The 21144-nt window shown below is 31.8% G+C and overlaps 1 protein-coding gene across 1 annotated transcript; it reads right to left on the bottom strand.

Moving 5' to 3' along the window:
- Positions 1–2851: 2851 nt before the first annotated feature.
- Positions 2852–5401, bottom strand: LOC106716196. Its single transcript, XM_045678845.1, has 6 exons — positions 5299–5401; positions 4266–4566; positions 4100–4196; positions 3209–3316; positions 3038–3097; positions 2852–2893 (listed from the first exon to the last, which is right to left on the bottom strand). The coding sequence occupies exons 1-6, from the start codon at positions 5399–5401 to the stop codon at positions 2852–2854; spliced, it is 711 nt and encodes a 236-aa protein (XP_045534801.1).
- Between the last annotated feature and the right edge of the window lie 15743 nt (positions 5402–21144).

Raw genomic sequence — 21144 nt, 5'->3', positions numbered from 1 at the left:
GTTTTAAACATTAATGTGATGTTTCAACGTAGATAAAAGGTAGATAAATTTCATTACTCTTCTAGATGTTAAAATCATAGTATCATAATGAGCTTTTCAACGGGTAACAATTAGTGTGGACTTAGAACGGTTGACCAGACCTTAAGAACTAAGTTCAGATTCAGTTACCTCATACGCTATATATATACGTTGTAGAAAGGTTTGCCGTTGATGGACACAACATGGAGATCAATATTGTGGCCAGTTATCGTACAAACGTTTTAAAACCTTATCCGTGAGAATAACCTTCAACAACCTTTAGATTTCTAGTAAAGGCATAGAGCAATATAGAAAGTTTTTAGCATCCAATTTCAATTTCAAAATAATCATCTGTTTCACAAACCTACACAAAACAGTACCTGGTATTTCGAAGCAACAATTCTGTTAGTTCCGTTTGTGTGAATATTCAACGGTTTCGTTTGAAGCCAGACTATGACTGTATTAACTTTCAAATACGCACGCTGCATTTTAGAGAGAGTCCTAACGCCCCCAATGGGAATTTGAAATATTTATTCACGTGTAAATTTCGTACAACGATTTTCGCTGGTATATGTATATCTGTGTATGTTTTCCATTTTGTAAAGAGTAATTTATTTAGTATTCCTCTTGGTTTTTAATATACAAGCTTTTTCCCGCGACTCCGTCCGCGCGGAATAAAAAAAAGAAAAGAAAACGGGGTAAAAATTATCCTACGAGTATGTCCTATTCCTGGTTCTAAGCTACCTGCCCACCAATTTTCAGTCAAATCGATTCAGCCGTTCTTGAGTTATAAATGGTGTAACTAACACAACTTTCTTTTATATATATAAGATGTATGCACCGTCTAGTCTAGTTTCAGACACGTCAGCGTCTTTAATCTGATTTCAGATCACATATTATGACATATTAGATTCATAACCACATCATATAAATCAATCTAGACCAAAAATGGCATGGAAGCATAAGAAAAATAAACAAGTGAAGGAATTTCTCAAAATAATTTTTAGGTACAAATATATTGAGTGATAAAACACGTACTTTATCTGAAGTGTACAATAAAATGTTTTCACTCGTCATAAGCGAATATTAGAAATGTTTCCTTTGAAATCTAGGTTTTTCCTCTGATGTTTGTAGAACAAATTTAATACATACGATATTACTATTTCAGTAATTGATTTTAAAGTTATGTTTAAATTCGTAATGAAAACTTAAATTTGACATGTTTTCATGCACTTAAACTCATACTAATATTATAAATACGAATGTTTATATGGATGGATGGATGTATGGATAGATGTTTGTTTGAAAGTATCTCCAGGACGGATAAACGGATCTTGATGAAACTTTGTACAACATAGTCTGGAAAAAAACATGTTATGTTTTTTTTAATTCCGCGCGGGTGAAGTTGCGAGCGACAACTAGTATAATATTATGTGGTATATTTCATAGAACTCGCTGTGAAACTTCATAAGAAAATATTTTTTTTAACGCAAATATTTTTCGGAATATTTAGAGGAGGTTGTGTCAAGAAAAGGATGTATATCCATTCCGATCCGTAATAACTGAAGCGAATTGACCCATTTTGGAGAGTGTCACTCAATTAGTTTTCTTCCCCGGACTGTTGCAGAGTTCATCTATGAGAGACGTTGAGTTGCACAGTCTGTTGAATTTATGGGCTTTTAAAATTAAGAGCGTTATTTCATTAGTCGATAACCAATAATTTGTCATATAGGCAGTAAGAAAAAGTAAGGACTATCCACTAACGCATGTGGCCCTTAACGACTAGTGAAACTGCGCTCTAATATTTACTTGTTCGTTAGTCATTAGATTTACTGCCCTAAGCTAATTGTGCCTTTGCCTCCTTCTTATAAAAATGTTTCTTATTATCCAAATGATATAATAAAAGATTTATCTTAACATTTGAAAATGCGTTCATTAGATCTAATAATGTCTGTACTGAATACACAAAGGATTGTTTTATCTCAACTTTATTCATTAAAGTTCTCGTAATGGCCAGTTAGCGTGCCAAGTAGATAGGGTAATTAAATTTATTATAGTACCCGAATATACTCATTACCCAAATGAAATCCGATGTTTGTGTAATCCCAAAAATATGTTTAATTTGAGTGAAGTACTCGAAAACTGTGATACCGTGTTGTTACTTGAAATATAACGTCTTTGATAATTTCCTCGGTAGAATGTTAAACTATTTGAAAGGTTTACAAAGCTATTTATTTAGCTTTTAGTGATTTATTTATTTTTGGTTTAGGAAATTTCTAGTAAAAGTTTTTTAACAATACAGTATGATTAAAAGGGACTATAAATAAAGTATGCAGGAGGTAAAACTGCAAGTTAAAACTAATCATATGCAAAATTTCTACAAAATGAATCAAAGAAACCAAGCTTTTACCATATATTATGACCAGTTCAAATAGTAAGTCATGCTGCTATGTTTACATATGAATTACTCTAGATGGCGCCTCTAATATCTAATTTTCTTTAATATTTTCACAGTCGACTGAGCCAATTATGTGAGACTAAGTCTCGATTGGGGCATGATCCCTGCCCGTTGCCACGGGAAGGGCGTCGTTTACGAAAGTATCCGCGCGTGACAGCTTTCATAAAAGACCCTTATTATGGAAAGTTGATTGAATTTTCTTATAAGTAGAACAGTATATGGCTTAAGATTGTATTTAATTTTTCGCTTACTTGTATCTAGGAAGAGAAATCGTTAACTCGAAAATCCTAAGAGGAGTTACAATAAACCAGTTATTTTTTATTTTTTTAAATTTTTAATTGAATTTAGAACATCAAAAGTAAGACATAAAGATGACTAATACAATATTGAAAACACGGAATATGAAGATTTCACGATCTGAAAAAAAAAATAAGTAGTGAAACAGAGAATACTTATTTATTCTATGAAACGTATAATTCTACTGATGTTTAAATTGTAAAATTACAAGTTATTACAAGGAAAGTTGTGGTGATGTTACAAGATAATAGTAATAAAACTTACGGAAACATAAGACTGGTACGACAGCTCTATTATACCAAAACTACGCAGCGTTACTGGTCGCTGTAAAAAAAAAATTAAACAATAGCAATGAAAGTGAAATTTAATAACTTTTGTTGATCTAGTGATGGAAATTTTAGCAGTGCATTTACGTCGTATAAAATCGTATATTACCTGACTTTGCGCCATTGCAATTACTAACAAACGCCTGATTCTAATTGAACAATCTTTCTGACAGTTCTCCCAGCCAGAACTATACATAGCAGTGCTGAGTAGAGACGCCTATAAAAAAAATTGATGATTTAAATCATAATAACACGAATTATCACGAACAAGGCTAAAACTCCAGACGATATCTCAAGACTTTGACTCGCTGTCTTTGATTCTTACTATCCTTTAAGGCCATTGGAGGGGGGAATCTTCAAAGATAACTTCTTAGGAAAATACAGGGTTATGTGAGATTTGACAAGTGCAACTAGTGAGAGTCCCGGGATCTCCAAAAGAACGCATCGGGACTCTGCACAGGGCTTATGCACGACCCGGGGGAGACTGCCCCCTGTCATATCCTCACATAACTACGGCATCTCAGGACCACAGCTTTTTGCCGTCTTCCCGGAATATCCTTTAAGGCCTGAACGTATCTATCTAGATATAAGTAACATAGTAATTCAAACGTAATGCAAAGATATACCTCAACAGTGACATCTCCAGCACTCCACATAAAGAATCCAGTGCTGATAAGCATGGCGACTCCAGTGGTGATAGTAGCCAGGGCATTGCTCAACGTGCGCTCTGAATTCTGATAATGATGTCAGATATCAGATTAAAACATTGACAATTATCATTAACTTACATGAGAGAAAGGCCAGTGCGCCTGTCCACCGCATTCGTAGCATTCTGCATAAAAACCTGTCTTCCCACAAACGTAATCTCAAATATCTTTCGAAAAATTCCTCCCGAAAAGAAAGTATTGACAATTGCTTTGTGTCTATATAATTTTAGTATGTAAAATATCACACACTATTCTCCACAAAAAGTCAAGTTAGAAATTATTTTCATACTCACCACCATCTGCAACATTAGCAGACAAAGAACAGAAATGTTTACCAATATTTGACCACTGAAAACTACTGCATAGGCATTCTCAATTTGTCTGGTACACCTAAAATAATTTATGTCATGGAAACAATCATTAGGATGTCAAAATTTTTGCTAATTGTATTAAACTCACCATAATGTATCCGAATGTAATTTTATTCCAATTTTTACTGAATCTTCGTACTTTTTCTCCTTTTCCTGTTGACTTAAATCATGTTCATCAAATATATCAACTAGATGATAAAAGTAGCTTTGCAGATTCTTGTACTGGTGACTTAGACAAGTTGTTAGACAGATAACTAGGACGTATATCGCTGACAAACGCATCATGAATATCCACCAGAGAACGTAATTGGTTACCCTTGCAATATTGGCGAATGAACTTCTATCTTCCACGTCAGGCCAAGCGGTGATAACTGTAGTAAAGGTTCCATCTACAAATATTACTACTCTACAACCACAATCCTGTAACCCAAAGGTGCCGACAGATTGCTGACTTCCATTAAGAGCGATCCTGTCAGTACATATGCATTCTCATCGTTTTTTATCAATTATTCTAAAGAAAAAAAAATTCGACAAACAGCATTGAGCTAACAAACTTTTTTTTTTTTTGAAAATCTTATATATATAAAAGAAAGTCGTGTTAGTTACACTATTTATAACTCAAGAACGGCTGAATCGATCTGACTGAAAATTGGTGGGCAGGTAGTTTAGAACCAGGAAACGGACAGAGGATAATTTTTACCCCATTTTCTATTTTTTATTCCGCGCGGACGGAGTCGCGGGTAAAAGCTAGTATTAAATAAATCAGTGTCGTGGCCGTATCACGCCCGTAATCTTTTTGATCATAGTAATTTTTTGGATCACTATTTCTATTGAATAATAGAATAAGATTTATAGAATTAATTTTAGGACCTCTACAGTGCACAAAGTATCAAAAGGACTTTTATATAAGACTAGCTAGCGCCCGCGACTCACTTAATAGCGGTATGAATTTTTTGTCGCCTTTTGAATCTTCCCTAGACCTCCACGAACATTTCAAGACTAAGATAAGATAAATCCGTTCAGCCGTTCTCGAGTTTTAGTGAGACTAACGAACAGCAATTCATTTTAGATAGATAGATAGATAGATATTAAGTACTATGTAAGTTAAATGATTATTTTACCTTTCCTTAGCACTTGTATCAGACCATCAATCCCATAAGATATTAAAGCGCTACTAAAACTAAATAAATACGCTGCTGAATACAACTTCGACTTTTTAATCATATGACGTTCAACTTTTTTATCATTATAAACATTTTTTAAAGCAACAGTTAACGCATGGATGATTTTTTGCAATTTTTCGTTATGATATTCAATGCTTGTGTAATAATTGATTAAAATCGGATGAGAAATACCGAATAAAAACCTATCTGAAGATTGTTTTTCTGTTAAATTATTTTGAGTGAAAAACGCTATTATTTCTGAAGTAACAAATATATACAAGCATATTGTAATGACCAAAGGTGGGCATTAACTCGTTAATCCGTTAATCGTTAATTAACGAAGTTAATATTTTCCTTAACGGATTAACTTTTAAGTTAAATTCAAAAAGTGTTAACGCTCTTGTTAACTTCCGTTAAATTCTACTTCCGTTAATTTAGTCCGTTAATTGTTACAATAGACACTTATTGACGTGTTGTCATATTATTTAAATTATGCAACAGGCTACATTCGTAAGTTCGGCTATGTTCGGCGACCGTCGGCGAGTCGAATGGTGAACGAGAACGAGAGAGAACGAGAACGAGCGAGTGTGATGCATGTTATACAATACACCGAGCGGCCGGGATAGACGTGATCAAAAGAGTACCACAGAATCCTTTTTAGAAAATAGTGACGATTTAAACACACTTACCTCTATCAAATATTGCGAAGTTTAGGCGCTAGACACCTTCAATGTTTATTAATTATTTCACATTTACACAAATATCTCGAAAAGTCTTTATTACATTTTATTCACATTAAAACTGGTTTTCATTTATTTAACATCACTTTTTTTAGAACAAGACTTTGTTATAAAATTAATATCTTAATACAATAATTGTTATACGCGAGACGCAAAATCTATTAAAAAAGATAAACTCTGCGTTGAATAGCAATCAACATAATCGAGTGTGCATTACTCTTCAACGTCGTACCTAAAATACAACTAAACTTTGTTGCAGACAAAAATGTTTATTTAATGTTGGAGTTTAAAGACAACAAAAAATATAAAAAAAAATAGTTTATGGTTCATTTGAAAAAGCGTACAAATAGGATTTTTTTGTCATTGCGTAGATAAGAAACAAACAATGAAAAATAAATTTAAAAATTCGAAAGACGAAATGTGCACGCAATAAACGTTCCTCAAAAACAAAAGGGATTTAGGTGTTTATTACCGTCGTTTGTTTTTTTCGGGCTTCTTCATATTCTACGAAAAATAATTTTAACAACAACAAAAATATGAACAAAGGATCAAATGGACAGCCGCACAGAGAATGCGATAACGAACTCGATGGATTTATGGCCCCAACCCTTCTAATGGTCGGGGATGCACGTGCGCTGCGCAAAGACAATAGCGAAGATAATTTGTTTGTTTACAAAAAAAAAGTATACGACAAAACGAGAAAGAATGAGGAAAAAGATAAAATAATTATGTTAGTGAAATAATGTTAAACTATGTTATATTAAATTTAATATATGAAATGTCGCCACAAGTGACCTTTACAAAAAGACATCGATTTTTTTACGTATATCGAAAGTTTATTTTAAAATTAATCGAATGTCATTGATTATAATTCAAAAAATATTTTTACTAATTAACTATAACGATTCTATAGGTGATAAGAAAGAGAGAAGACATCACCCGCGATCGGTTGTTTTCGTTATGTCGTGTAACTTATGCTCTATACACTGAGAGTAATTTAACTTGTTTTAACATATAACAATAGATCGGACGATAAATCATTAGATTATAGAAGTTATCGAAGGCATCTCAGTTGTATAGTTTGATGCGTTGAGATGTATCACTGGATTGGTTATATAGTTTATTTATCAATGTTATAATAAGTTTCCTCTGATGTTAGAAGTTTTATTAATAAATCTATATTAATAAATAAAAAGTACGTAAAAAATGATGTCTGTTCGTGGGCCCTAAGCTAAAATAAAATAAAAAAATATTACCAAATTATACATAAAATTAAATGTTCAGTTGTTGGAGTATGAGCAAATGAATATCCGGGTGCAAATAGTAACAGATAAATGTAAATACTGCACAAAAGTTTTGATTGTTTTCTTTTGAATATTATCACATGTCTTACTGTTTAATAGAAAATTTATGTTGTCTAAATTTAGTTAGCTATCTAATTCCGTGACGTCAGATTGTCGATAAAAAATTGACTGAAAAAGTCAATCATTGTCAGTGTAGTATATAAGTGTGTGTAACTAGTGCATGCTATGTCATTATTATGGTACAGGCATTAGTACATCGCTCCTTTTGTCTAAATTATATTTTAGTATATTATATAACAAAACTATAGATAGGATTAGCGATCGCCCGAGATTTCGTAAGGGCAGTAAAAAAATAGCCTAAGTTCTATTGAAAGTCTCGACAAAATCGGTCCATACCATTCGGAGATTATTCGTATGGCCATTTCCCGCTTGCGCCTTATACTCGTAATATAAACAAAAATTAACTTTAACTGTTAACTTTAACTTGCGTTAAATTTTCGTAAATTAAACGCTTTAACGATTAACGAAGTTAAATTTTTATTTAACGAATTAACGATTAACGAAGTTAACTTTTTGATTAACTGTGCCCACCTATGGTAATGACTTTGCTAATCTTTCGATTATTCGATGAATTAAATTTTGAATGATCCGTATTGTCTATCCATAGATTGGACAAACCAAAAAAATATAGGTAATCGTTTAAAGTTTTAAAGAAATTTGCAGTTAAATTCTTAGCGGACATTTTGAACTTTGATACAAAATAACTGTTTCCTTTCGTATTGTTAGTAGTAGTGTCTTTGTAGACTGAAGTAATTTTAATGACAAAAATTGTTCGAATCGTAATTTATACGCCATCTTCGATTATTCTACAGTGCCGTATTGTGGTTGATAAAATTTATTTTTAATGAAAATGTCAAACTAATAATTTGTTTTAAAGAAGAATAATTATTATTATTGTATGCAATAAAATCGTTATCTATACATATTAATAAAATTGAAGTGATTGTATGTAAAATGGAGAAAAAATCATATTTAGTACACAAGATATTTGCGTTTCTGATTACGATAATACATTTTTTTTGTCTGTGTGTTTATCTGTTTGTCCGCAGGGTCGCGTCTGTTCCGGGTAATCTTCGGAACAGCTGGACCGATTTTGCCGGGACTTGGACTGCGTTATTTTAGGTTACTTTTTTCAAATTCTGCGCTGACGAAGTCACGGGCGACCGTTAATCCTTGAATAAAATTAAACGATTCATATAATAGTAGTAGTTTGTACATTATATATAACAATAGTAGTTGGCGGTGCTAAATAATTCTACGATTGTTTTAGCTTATAAAATCTAGTGATCGAGCTCCATTCGAACAAACTTTAAAATGTATCTAATCTAATCGATTTTTGAAATTCAAATTTAGAATACGTGCCTGTCCTTATTCCAAAATTATACCAACCCGATCAAATAATTTCGTTATACCCAAAATTGACATGATTGTTTTAATTACTATTTAAATTTTAAATAAATAATAACCGTAGTACTTACATTACATACATTAATTACGTAATAAAGTTAGTGTTTACATCTATAAAAATATTAAGAATACAATTGAATATTAATAAAAATTTCTTAATCTTCATGAGTTTGGATCTGGAAAATTTTAACTTCAGTAGTCAATTACTTGTAAATTTATGAGACAATTGCAAAGGGTAATTCTACTGACTAACTACTAATTATCCGTTAATTACAGGTCAGTGAAATATTTCGCTACACTTATGTACATTTTACGTTTAATTCTAAAGTCATGAAAACTCTTCAAGTCGTGATGGACTTAAATGTGAAGTTCTAGTAAATTATATAAATTTATTTTCTAAATTTATTACTCCCTTCTTTTAATATATTCATTGTGTACTTTTTAAGAACATTAACATTCTACCGATAAATTCATCTACCGGAACAACTGGACAAAATAGTATTTTTTTTTTCTGTATTGTTTCAAAGGTTTAGAAAGGGATGGCTATATTATGTTCTTGTTCAAGTATTTCAACAATTGAAATCCAAAGTAATAATGTAATAATGAATACTTGCCTTCCCAATATGCTGTCGAATTTATAAAGAAATGTAATTTTAATTAAATTATTTTAACCAACAAAGTTTAAGTAAGAATTCCCAGACATTGTTGAACACTTTTCGGTCGAACGAACTGTTATAACCCTTCACAATATGGAAGTATTGATTAATCAGCATTATATTGAAGACGAAGTTTTCCATTGTTATAATTATTGCGCAATATCTGCCATCAGCAGATATAGCTTTCTTTACAAGTAATTTATTCAAATAATTCAGTCGATTGCTAGAGCTCGAGGTGACAACCCGGATTCGGAGACCATCCAAGTTTTCAATTAAAAAGTGTGTGGAAAAGTTTTGGGTTTTCTTTTTTAAAAAGAACCCCAGCGCCGCCCGCAAAACAATTGGTGTCAGAAGTGTGGGATGTCGGTAAGTCTTAATATTTAAGGCTCTGACATCTGAATCCCGGCTCCGGCACTGCAAGATCGACAGTAAGCCTTGACTAGTTCAAGCCTGCGTCTTGATCTCTACCAACACACTACTAGGACGACGGTCAGCCTCCGCTTAAAGCGTGAGCCCGCTCCACGCAACTCCGATCCGCTGCACGACGGTCAGTCTCCACTATACAACGTGAGCCCGCTGCAGGCGAGTTAGCAACTCGACTCACCAACTGATCACTCATGAAGCCACACCTTCTAATCATCATACAGTGAGTGATTCTAAATTATTTATTGTGTTCAGTGAAGTTTTCCAGAAGTTCCAGAGTTTTACAAGTTTTAAAAATTTTATACTATATTCTATGTTTTACCATTTTTGATGTTATACTATTTCAAATGTTTTAATATTTCTACATTCTACTATTTTCAATATTTTACCAATTTTGATTTTAATTATTTACTATTTTTATTGTTTGCTATTTTACCATTTTTGATGTGTTTATTTTTATGATTTACCATTTCTTGTGAATTTTGTGTGTATAAACATATATTTTTCTATTCTATCCGCAAATTGCATAAATGCTAATGGCACCTACTAGATCAGAAAGTTCCAAAGCAATCATGACGGAGAAAGTTACTCTCTCAGTTCTTACTAAATTCATTAAACCTTATAATGGGGACAGAGATCTGCTCCCCGCATTTTTAACTGACTGTGACAACGCAATGTCTTTAGCAACAGCAGAACAACAAAGTATTTTATGTAAATTCATTATTTCACAATTAGACGGAAAAGCTAAAATAGCATGTAGTCTAAAATCGTTTAATACATGGTCAGAAATAAAATTATTCCTTAGAAATACATTTGGAGAAAAAAAACATTCTACGCATTTATTGTTAGACTTACAAAACTGTAAACAACTTAGCACAGAAGACGTTACTAAATTTTCTCTGAGGTTAGAATCAATCTTAACCCGACTACAGTCAGATATACATTATAGTTGCAAAGTTGATGGCGAACTTGCGGGTCGAATAGCGGCCATGGAAGACCTAGCACTCAATACCTTCCTTCTGGGATTAAACTCATCAATATCAACCATTGTTAGATGTAGGAATCCGACTGACCTCAACGAGGCAATACAACATGCTATAGAGGAAGAAAAGTTATACAATCTATCAAAAACACACTTAATTAAACATCAAAAACATTGTCACATATGTAACAAAACAGGTCACAATTCTTCGGAATGTTTCAAAAATAAAAAAAATAATAATATAAATAAACAGCAACCGCAAAGCTTCTTTCATGTGAATTCAAATTATAACGCCAAGTATTATAAGAAGCGTGACTCATGTTCCAATATAAACTCTAACATTAAGTCATGCAAATATTGCAAAAACTTGGGTCACACGATCGCGGAATGTCGCAAGCGCAAATTCAATGAACAGCGTCGCGAAGATGCATCGCTTACAAAACCGGAACAATGTACACCGCGTGACTCAAACGTTAAGGCAAAAGTACACTTGTGCGATTTTAATGAAAATTTAAACTAAACGCGATTTCCGACGCGTGTCTTAAGAAATCGTATATATGCAAAGACACGACACATTCTACTAAATCTACTAATTTTACTAAATCAAATACATCTCAACCAAAGCAGTTGAGTTCTACTAAACCAAATACATCTCAACCAAAGCAGTTGAGTTCTACCAAATCAAATACATCTCAACCAAAGCAGTTGAGTTCTACTAAATCAAATACATCTCAACCAAAGCAGTTGAGTTCTACTAAATCAAATACATCTCAACCAAAGCAGTTGAGTTCTACCAAATCAAATTCATCTCAACCAAAGCAGTTGAGTTCTACTAAATCAAATACATCTCAATCAAAGCAATTGAGTTCTACTATATCTACTATTTCTAATTTACCAAATCTTAACTCTGAAATTATTTGCGAAATAAATTCTAACAACAAAAAGATATCGTTACCTCATGTTTTTATTAAAACTAAACATGCCACAGAGCAGCTATGCTTCCTAATTGACACAGGAGCTAGTATCAGTATAATAAAAAAATCTAGTTTACAACAATTTCCAAATCTCTCTTCCGAAAAAGTAAAATTAAAAGGCATTAATAACTCAGAGCAGTTGGTCGAAACCTTAGGTACATTCCAATTAAAATTTATTTTATGTCATGAAATATTACATTACAAATTTCACGTTACTACCGATGACGTCAACTTAGATCACTACGACGGCATTATTGGTAGCGACTTTTGTAGTTACTTTAAAGCAAACATAAATTACGCCTCAAAGTCTTTATTAATAAAAAAATATTCTATACCTATTATTTATACACAACCAACTTATATAATTCCCGCACGCTCTGAAACGGTTATTGAATGCGGCATATCAAATTACATTTATGAACATTGTCCCGACAATGAAGCTCTGGTATTGCATCACGTCATATGTAAAGGTGTTTACGTTGCCAATTCCATTGTTAAAATTAAACCCAATGGTAAAATAAATATATCAGTTTTAAATACAACTGATTCTGATATTGAAGTCAAAGATTATTATGTAGAGTTGACTCTTCTAGATCGCAATAATTTTAACTCAGATCAATGTCGCGATATTAATACTATATCTACTACTAAATCAAATCGTCTCAATCAAGTACTAAATTTAATTCGCTGTTCTCATTTAAATGAAGAAGAGAAAAAGTCTCTTCTCGAATGTTGCTCTCAGTACTCTGATATTTTCCATATTGAAGGTGAACCGTTATCCTTCACAAACGCAATCGAGCATAATATTAATACAGGGGATACGCCTCCTATTCACGTAAAATCTTATCGATTTCCTGAATGTCACAAAAACGAAGTTGACACTCAAATTCAGAAAATGTTAGAACAAAACATTATTCGCCCTTCTAATTCGCCCTGGAGCGCCCCAGTATGGGTTGTCCCGAAAAAAATGGATGCCTCTGGCAAAAAGAAATGGAGAATTGTTATTGATTATCGTAAACTTAATGATGCCACTGTTTCCGAAAGTTATCCACTGCCTCTTATCACTGATATTCTAGACCAATTAGGTCATTCCAAATATTTCAGCACACTTGATTTAGCAAGTGGTTTTCATCAATTGAAGATGAGCGCCAAAGATGCGCCAAAGACAGGATTCACTGTTAGTACTAATTCTAGCATGTCTGGGCACTACGAATTTACTAGGATGCCCTTCGGATTAAAAAATGCTCCAGCCACTTTCCAGCGTCTCATGAATACGGTTTTATCCGGTCTTCAAGGTCTTCACGCATATGTTTATTTAGATGATTGCATCATATACTCACATGATCTCGAATCTCACATGTCTAAGCTTAAATTAGTGTTTGATAGATTCAGACAATTCAATTTAAAACTTCAACCAGATAAATGCGAATTTTTACGTCGCGAAGTTGCATATTTAGGTCATATCATCACCGACAAAGGTGTCTCTCCAAATCCTGATAAAGTAAAAGCTGTCTCTGAATTCCCAACTCCAGTAAACGTTAAACAAATTCGAGCATTTCTAGGTCTTGTCGGATATTATCGACGTTTTATTGAAAATTTTTCTAAGTTAACCAAGCCTCTTACGGCCTTATTAAAGAAGGATGTTCCTTTTAACTGGACCTCTGAGCAGGACAGTTCATTTCAAATTCTCAAAGATAAGCTTACCACGGCACCACTGCTTCAATATCCAGATTTTTCTGCTCCGTTTGTATTAACTACGGATGCCTCTAACTACGCCGTAGGTGCAGTTCTTTCACAAGGTGACATAGGTAAAGATAAACCTATCGCCTATGCGTCTAGAACGCTTAACAAGCCTGAAGGTAATTATTCTACTACGGAAAAAGAACTTTTAGCTATTATTTTTGCAGTTAAAACTTTCCGTCCTTATTTATATGGTCAAAAATTTAAAATAGTAACTGATCATCGCCCTTTAGTTTGGCTATTTAATGTCAAAGATCCAGGCAGTAGACTCATTCGTTGGCGCCTAAAGCTCGAAGAATACGATTACGAAATCGTTTATAAACAGGGTCGTCTTAATTCTAACGCTGACGCATTATCTCGATATCCAATAAATACAATTGATATTAATAATTTAAATAATTCCAGTTATGAAAAATACTTCAAAGATCAATTTACAAAAAATATTTCAAGTCTTAACACCGTTATCGAAGAATGTTCACAAGGTTTACACTTATCCAAGTTTAAAACAATTGCATGTCCAGTCTCTTTAGACTTTGATTATTCTTTGCCACATTGTGAAGAAATATTATCGCAACTCGATAATTCTGCTGAGTTACTAAATTCCGAACGCGAGCCGTTCACAGTAAAACGTGTTAATGACAAAGACAAAACGTACTATTTCTTATTTACCAAAGTCCATCATTACGAAGAAACCAAATTCAAAGATATTTATAATTTACTAATAAAATTAAGAAACCAAATATTAAGCGAAGATACAGATATTACTGATCTCGCTGTATCAGATTTCTCAGATCCTTTTTCTAAAATATCATATGTTAAAATTTATAATATGATTGCTTATATTTTTCATAATACTAATATTACAATTCATATTTACAAAAATCAATTAATTTATCCTACTCCAGTCGAAGTTCCAAAGATATTAAAAGAAAATCATGACTCTCCTATCGCAGGTCACCCAGGATCAAATCGCATGTATAAGCGAATTAAAGCAGCCTATTATTGGAAAGGCATGCGCTCTGACATTGAACAATATGTAAAGAAATGTAAATTGTGCCAAATTAATAAACCTTTACGTAGATCAAACAAAGCTCCAATGGAGATAACTTCTACTTCCACACGACCATTTGAGCGGTTAGCTCTTGACGTTGTAGGTCCTTTACCAGAATCAGGGCCCCAACAATTCAAATTCATTCTAACTCTTCAAGATGATCTTACTAAATTTTCTAGCGCTTATCCCATGGTCACATCTACAAGTGACGAGATAGCTCGTAATATTGTACATTTTATGTCTCTATTCGGTTTTCCAAAAATGATTTTAACCGATCTAGGTACTTGTTTTACCTCAGATTTATTTAAACAATTAACTGAAATCTTAAAAATTAAGGCTCTATTTACGTCTCCTTATCATCCTCAAACGAATGGAGCATTAGAAAGGTCTCATGCTACCTTAAAAGAATATCTCAAGTCGTTTACAAATGAAAATCAAAATGATTGGCACTGTTATCTATTCACTGCTATTTTAACCTACAATACTACTCCTCACTGTACCACTGGTTTTACCCCATACGAATTATTATACGGTTATAAACCACATATTCCTAATTCATTATATGAAAATAATAATAACAACACTTATAACGAATACATTCGTGCTTTACAATATCGTATGCGGTTTAGCCGAGAAAAGGCAATACAAAATATAATTAATAGCAAAGAAAAGTCTAAACAATATTATGATTCTAATTCTCGCGAAATTACTTATAAAACCGGTGACATGGTGTATTTGAAACATCACCACAGGCTCCGGAAGGCTTTATCTCCCATATGGAAAGGTCCATTTAAAATAATAAAGGTTCACAATAAACATAATGTTACGTTACAAGTAGGTCGAAAACACGTGAAGTATCATACTAACGAGATTAAACCTTCTACATCTTAATTTATCTTATGAATACTATATCTCTAATAATTACTATATCTCTATTTCCAGAGCCATATGCTATGGATCTCGCGCTGAATTCAAGATTACTCCTATATCGCATAGTCCCGGAATTTATTTTGAACCTACTACTAATATTAATTTTTACAATGATTATTGGAAGGTAATAACGCACATCGATCTAATATCTTTAGAACCTTATCTTGAAAATGTTGAAAAACAATTACACAAAACTCAAGATTTATGTATTAAAATTCAGTCGCAAGACGAAATTCAATGTAAGGATATCTGTAGTCCTATAGAAGTTTTAATACAATCAAATTACATTAAATTGCAATCTTTGTCTCATGTCATTATTAATAAATCTTCCACGAAGACCAAAAGGTCTCTAGAATTTGGTGGAGAAATTTTAAAATTTATTTTCGGTACCTTAGACGCCGATGACGCAAGGAAATATGACGCTGCAATTAACGCCTGTCAAAAGAGTGAGACAGAATTATTTCGTCTTATGAAAGATAACATACATATTGTTAAATCAACTATAGATAATTTTAACTCTACTATTTCCAAACTTAATCAAAACGAATTAAAGTTAAATACGCAAATTAATAACATGAATGAAATACTATCTCAAATTACTAAAATCGATAATTCGTTACTCTATACTTCTAAGATAAATACATTTTTAAATATTATTGAAGGCTCTTTATTAACGATTTCTAATTTGTTAGATACTACATTAAATGCTATTTTATTTTCTAAGGTAAATGTACTACATCCTAGCGTAATTAGTCCCTTAGGTTTATACACCGAATTATCAAAGCATAGTAACCAAATAAATAAAAGACTCGATTTTCCAGTTCAATTAAACTTAGCTAACATTCATTCTATAATTGATGTCTCTGAATTAACGTCTTATTATTATAATAATAAGGTTATTTTTGTCTTACAAATTCCACTAATTACACAAGACAAATACACTGTTTATAAAAACATTCCTCTGCCTACAGCTCATGAAGATTCACATTACAAAACATTTGCACTTATCCAACCTTCTAACTCCTATATTGCCATTAGTACCGATAGGATGCATTATGCAATGTTGGATAGTCTAGAAACTTGTAAATCTTTAAATGACGAATATTCCATATGTCAATTAACTACTATACTTTCAACATTAGTAAATCCAAGTTGTGAATCAAAGTTATTAACAGAGGTGGTCCTTACACTACCACCCGAATGTAATTCTAAATTATTATATGGTGAAATTGATATTTGGCATAAGTTGAATAATAATAAATGGATTTATGTTCAGTCAAATATAAATAAACTTACAATAAAATGCGATGACGCAATTAGTGATCACTCGTTAATCGGAACGGGAATAGTCAAAATCACCGATAACTGTATTGGTTTTTCTAAGACTATTCAGTTGATGCCAGATAGCTCAATTTCTGTTAAAATATCGTCTCCTTTAGACATAAATTTTGATATAACTATTGATGACTGTTGTAAGAAAGACATATTCAATAAATCATTACCATATCTTACTCCTATATCTTTAAGCAAAATTAATCTAGATTCATTAAAATACGCAAATCACCAAATGGATGATTTAGAGAAAGAGTTAAATAATGTACAAAACGAATCTCATTTTGTTAAATATGTCTCATATTATTCTACATTTACTTATATCTTTATTGTTTGTTTAATTTTCTATATTTGTTTCAAATTGTATAAATGTTACAAACAAAGTCGTCACAGCAGTGTTGGCTGTTGCATACAAATATTCAATCAATGCCATAATAAAAAATCAACTAAACAAAGTAATAAGTTGTCAAATGTCATAGAAATGACAGATATTTCTACATCCGACGATGAGAAATCTACTAGATCTCTGCCAGTTATAAATTACAAATCATGTAAACCTAATCTAGATAAAAATCTGACAATGTCAAAAAGAAATATAAACTTTTAAGCAATTGAATGTTACTAATTTTGTCTATTTACTATTTCTAAGATTAATTAATAATTTCTATATCAATTATGTTTAATTTCTAGTTCTACTATTTTTGAATTGTAAACATTTTATTCAACTACTATTTTCAAGAATTATTACTATATTTACTAAATTCAATGTGTTTAATTTCTAATTTTACTATTTTTTGAATTATGGACATTTTGTTCAATTACTATTTTTAAGAATTTTACTACATTTACTATATCATGTGTCTAATTATAATTCTACTATTTTTGATTATAACAACATTGTATTGTTATTTCTAAGTTATTATTACTATGTCTTATGTTTAATATTGTCCAATTTCTAATTTTCTATTTTTAATGATGTTCAATTTTTGTATGTTATTTCTATTTTCAATGGTCTCCTAATTCGCGATTCTAATTCTAATTCCAATTCTAATTCTACTTCGCTTCATCTTAAATGGATAAAGCTTCGTCAAAAAGGGGGAGCTGTTATAACCCTTCACAATATGGAAGTATTGATTAATCAGCATTATATTGAAGACGAAGTTTTCCATTGTTATAATTATTGCGCAATATCTGCCATCAGCAGATATAGCTTTCTTTACAAGTAATTTATTCAAATAATTCAGTCGATTGCTAGAGCTCGAGGTGACAACCCGGATTCGGAGACCATCCAAGTTTTCAATTAAAAAGTGTGTGGAAAAGTTTTGGGTTTTCTTTTTTAAAAAGAACCCCAGCGCCGCCCGCAAAACAGAACGAAAACATAATTTCAATTCCGTTGAAGCGAAGCACGCTTAGTTCAGATGTGATATCTTCAAAGAAATAATATTTCCTTTGGAAAATTTTGGCAAAAAAACAATTTTGTTACTTTTATACATTAGGTACTGAAGCTAGAGAAGAAAAATTTACTTCTAAACTTTGTCCGTACAAATTGTTTGCTGTCTAATTAGGTGTTAGTTTAATACATTTTAATTTATGACATCGTTTAAATTTTCTATGGAATTTAGGTTTCAAAAAAGCTTTAAACTTTGCTATCTTTTACTTTTTAATCTTAATTTAATTTCTCTAAAATTTCAAAATCACTTATGATTTATAAGATTATATTGTTAATATCATCACATCATAAACTTTATTTAAGTATATCAAAATATTAAATGCATTCCAGAACTTAATTTACTAATATATAACTTCAGACTTTCGTGGTTTTTAGTAATATACTGTTTGTAAGAAACGAGATTCTTACCACGATTAGGCTGTTTGAGTCAACCCGTGAACATGGCGCATGCAACTGTGCCGAAATATCGGGAGCTCAAACAGCCTAATCGTGGTAAGAATCCCGTTTCTTACGAACAGTATATTCATTTACTAAACTTCCCTTCGATTATTTACGAAACTTCGAACATTATATTATTAATAAATAACTATTGTTTAAATTGTATCATGTGTGGGGAACATATTTTGCTTACTGCAGTGGTTCTTTCAGCTGTTCAAACGTGACGTCGACAATAAATTAAAGCGTACCATCTTTTGGTCACTCACCACTTCACATTAGGTGGGATTGTGATAAAGTTTTATTTTATTCACTGTAGTAAAATTTAGTTATACCTTTAACAATGGGTACTTATTAATATTTACATGACAACATTCCTTTCAAGACAGTAAAAGAACTTTTCGCTCTCTGAATCCAACGAATTACTCAACTCAAAGAAACTTTGCAGCTCGATCTTTTCTCCGCATTGTCTAACTTTACAAATCATTTATCAAACGACAGAGAAGACAATAAGATATTCATCTTGTTCTTTATAACTATTTAGGAATCTTTAGAAAAATTTCTAAGTAGTACATACAATGCTTTTTCACATTGATGAAGATGTATTTAAAATCCATTACTTTACTTACTTTCATCTAAATATGCAATTGATAAATAAATTTATTATTATTTGCAATTTTAATTGACACTAACAATAATTAAATAATCTGTAAAGATATCTAAGGGTTTGTATAAATTTAGTATTAGAAATGTTCAACCAAGAACTGACTGACTTTTAATGACTCTGAGAGTGACAAGAATTAGTTTTTTTTTTAACATTTACATGAAATTGATTTATACGTTATTAACTAAATATATCTCGTCATCACCTTCAAATTATTACACGTTACACGCGTCTGTGGAATTACATAATAATTCATAAAACACGCTACATTTCATGTAGACGTTATCTGCCACTCCGGTTATTGTCCTACCTGTACCTGTCGAGTAAAACATTATTCAATTTTATTGAACTTTATATAATACGATATCGAGGGAATTTGATATAAATGTTTGCTAGTAGAAAATAAAAAGTATTTGATGCGAAATTAACTGTTCTAATAAGGTGAGGGAAAACTAAGTCATTCTGTCATCTACCATCATCGCGAACGGACGTGCCGTGCATTGCGAGCTACTTGCAGATAACATAAAATGGTTATTTTATTTAGTGAAAAAATTGAGCAATACTATCTATCTACCTGTGTTTTGAAGTTCAATAGGTATTCGGGTATACTTATAACTTTAATAACACATACAATTATAGGGAGCTATATGAACTTTCCTTCTTGTCCCATTCTTTGAATGTTTAGTCATCCAGTTCCCATTTATTATCGACTTTACTACACGGTATCTTCCAAAGAACCGTTTGTTATAACTGTACTCAATTTCAATAGTAAAAACAATATCGTATCGTAAATTTATATTTGATACATCGAAACAAATGTTATTCTCAGCACAATGGGAACTCAAACGAATCCAATGCATATGCAATAAGGCTGCGCGTGAAGTTTATGAGACTTGAATGTTTTATTGGAACAATTTTTACGTTAGCCTTATTTTAAAAAACATATTAAAATATAAAATAGTAATAAATAATGAGGAGCTATTATACAAGATTATTTTATTACACTCTGACAATATATACTACATAGAGTACTGGTATGAAGTTCCTCCATCAAATCCAAGAGAAGGGGAAGGTGAAGACGACTAATATAATATAAGGCCTCCGGAACGCACACTCATCTTATGAACCGCGGTAATTCCTTCCACTTGACGTCTTCCATATAATCTTCATATTACACCAGACCAGCCGGTACATTCGTGCAACAGATATGGTTGTTGCTGGCGTATGCCACTGTTAAAATTAAGTAAACTGTTACTGTGTTTGATCTAAGTAAGATTATTTTAAAAAATCAGAAGGTTTTCTACTATTTCCCCCTTTGTGCATAAGTTGCAATACAAAATATCTTGAGTACAAAAGAATATCACATTTTAAGTAATCACTCTAATAAAATTTGTACGTTCTTTGTTTGTTCAATTCGCTATTTGACTTTCAAATGAATTCTCAAGTTAATTCAAGTTCAAGTCTTCTTTTGGCAATCACGCCGTTAGAAATAAATATTTATGATATTTCTTGTTGTTTTATTATAATCTACTTTTAAATTCATTCAAGTTATTACGATTCACTTTACAGTCTTTGAAGTCGTTGATCTTTGAAATAAGTTTGAAATTGTTTGTGATATTTTATACATCTCGTAAAAATTTATCTGATATCTTTAAA

The sequence above is a fragment of the Papilio machaon genome, chromosome 8 (genome assembly GCF_912999745.1).
Source record: "Papilio machaon chromosome 8, ilPapMach1.1, whole genome shotgun sequence".
Lineage (NCBI taxonomy): Eukaryota > Metazoa > Arthropoda > Insecta > Lepidoptera > Papilionidae > Papilio > Papilio machaon.
This window is presented reverse-complemented; position numbering and strand designations above follow the sequence as displayed.

Bases quoted from the DNA above. Each gene is read 5' to 3' on its own strand.
- LOC106716196 (XM_045678845.1), bottom strand. From the start codon at position 5,401: ATGATTAAAAAGTCGAAGTTGTATTCAGCAGCGTATTTATTTAGTTTT. The intron at 3,317-4,099 runs GTGAGTATGAAA...TTTTTTTTATAG, and splicing joins TGCTAATGTTGCAGATGGTG to GCGTCTCTACTCAGCACTGC. The intron at 2,894-3,037 runs GTAAGTTTTATT...TTTTTTTTTCAG, and splicing joins CGTACCAGTCTTATGTTTCC to ATCGTGAAATCTTCATATTC.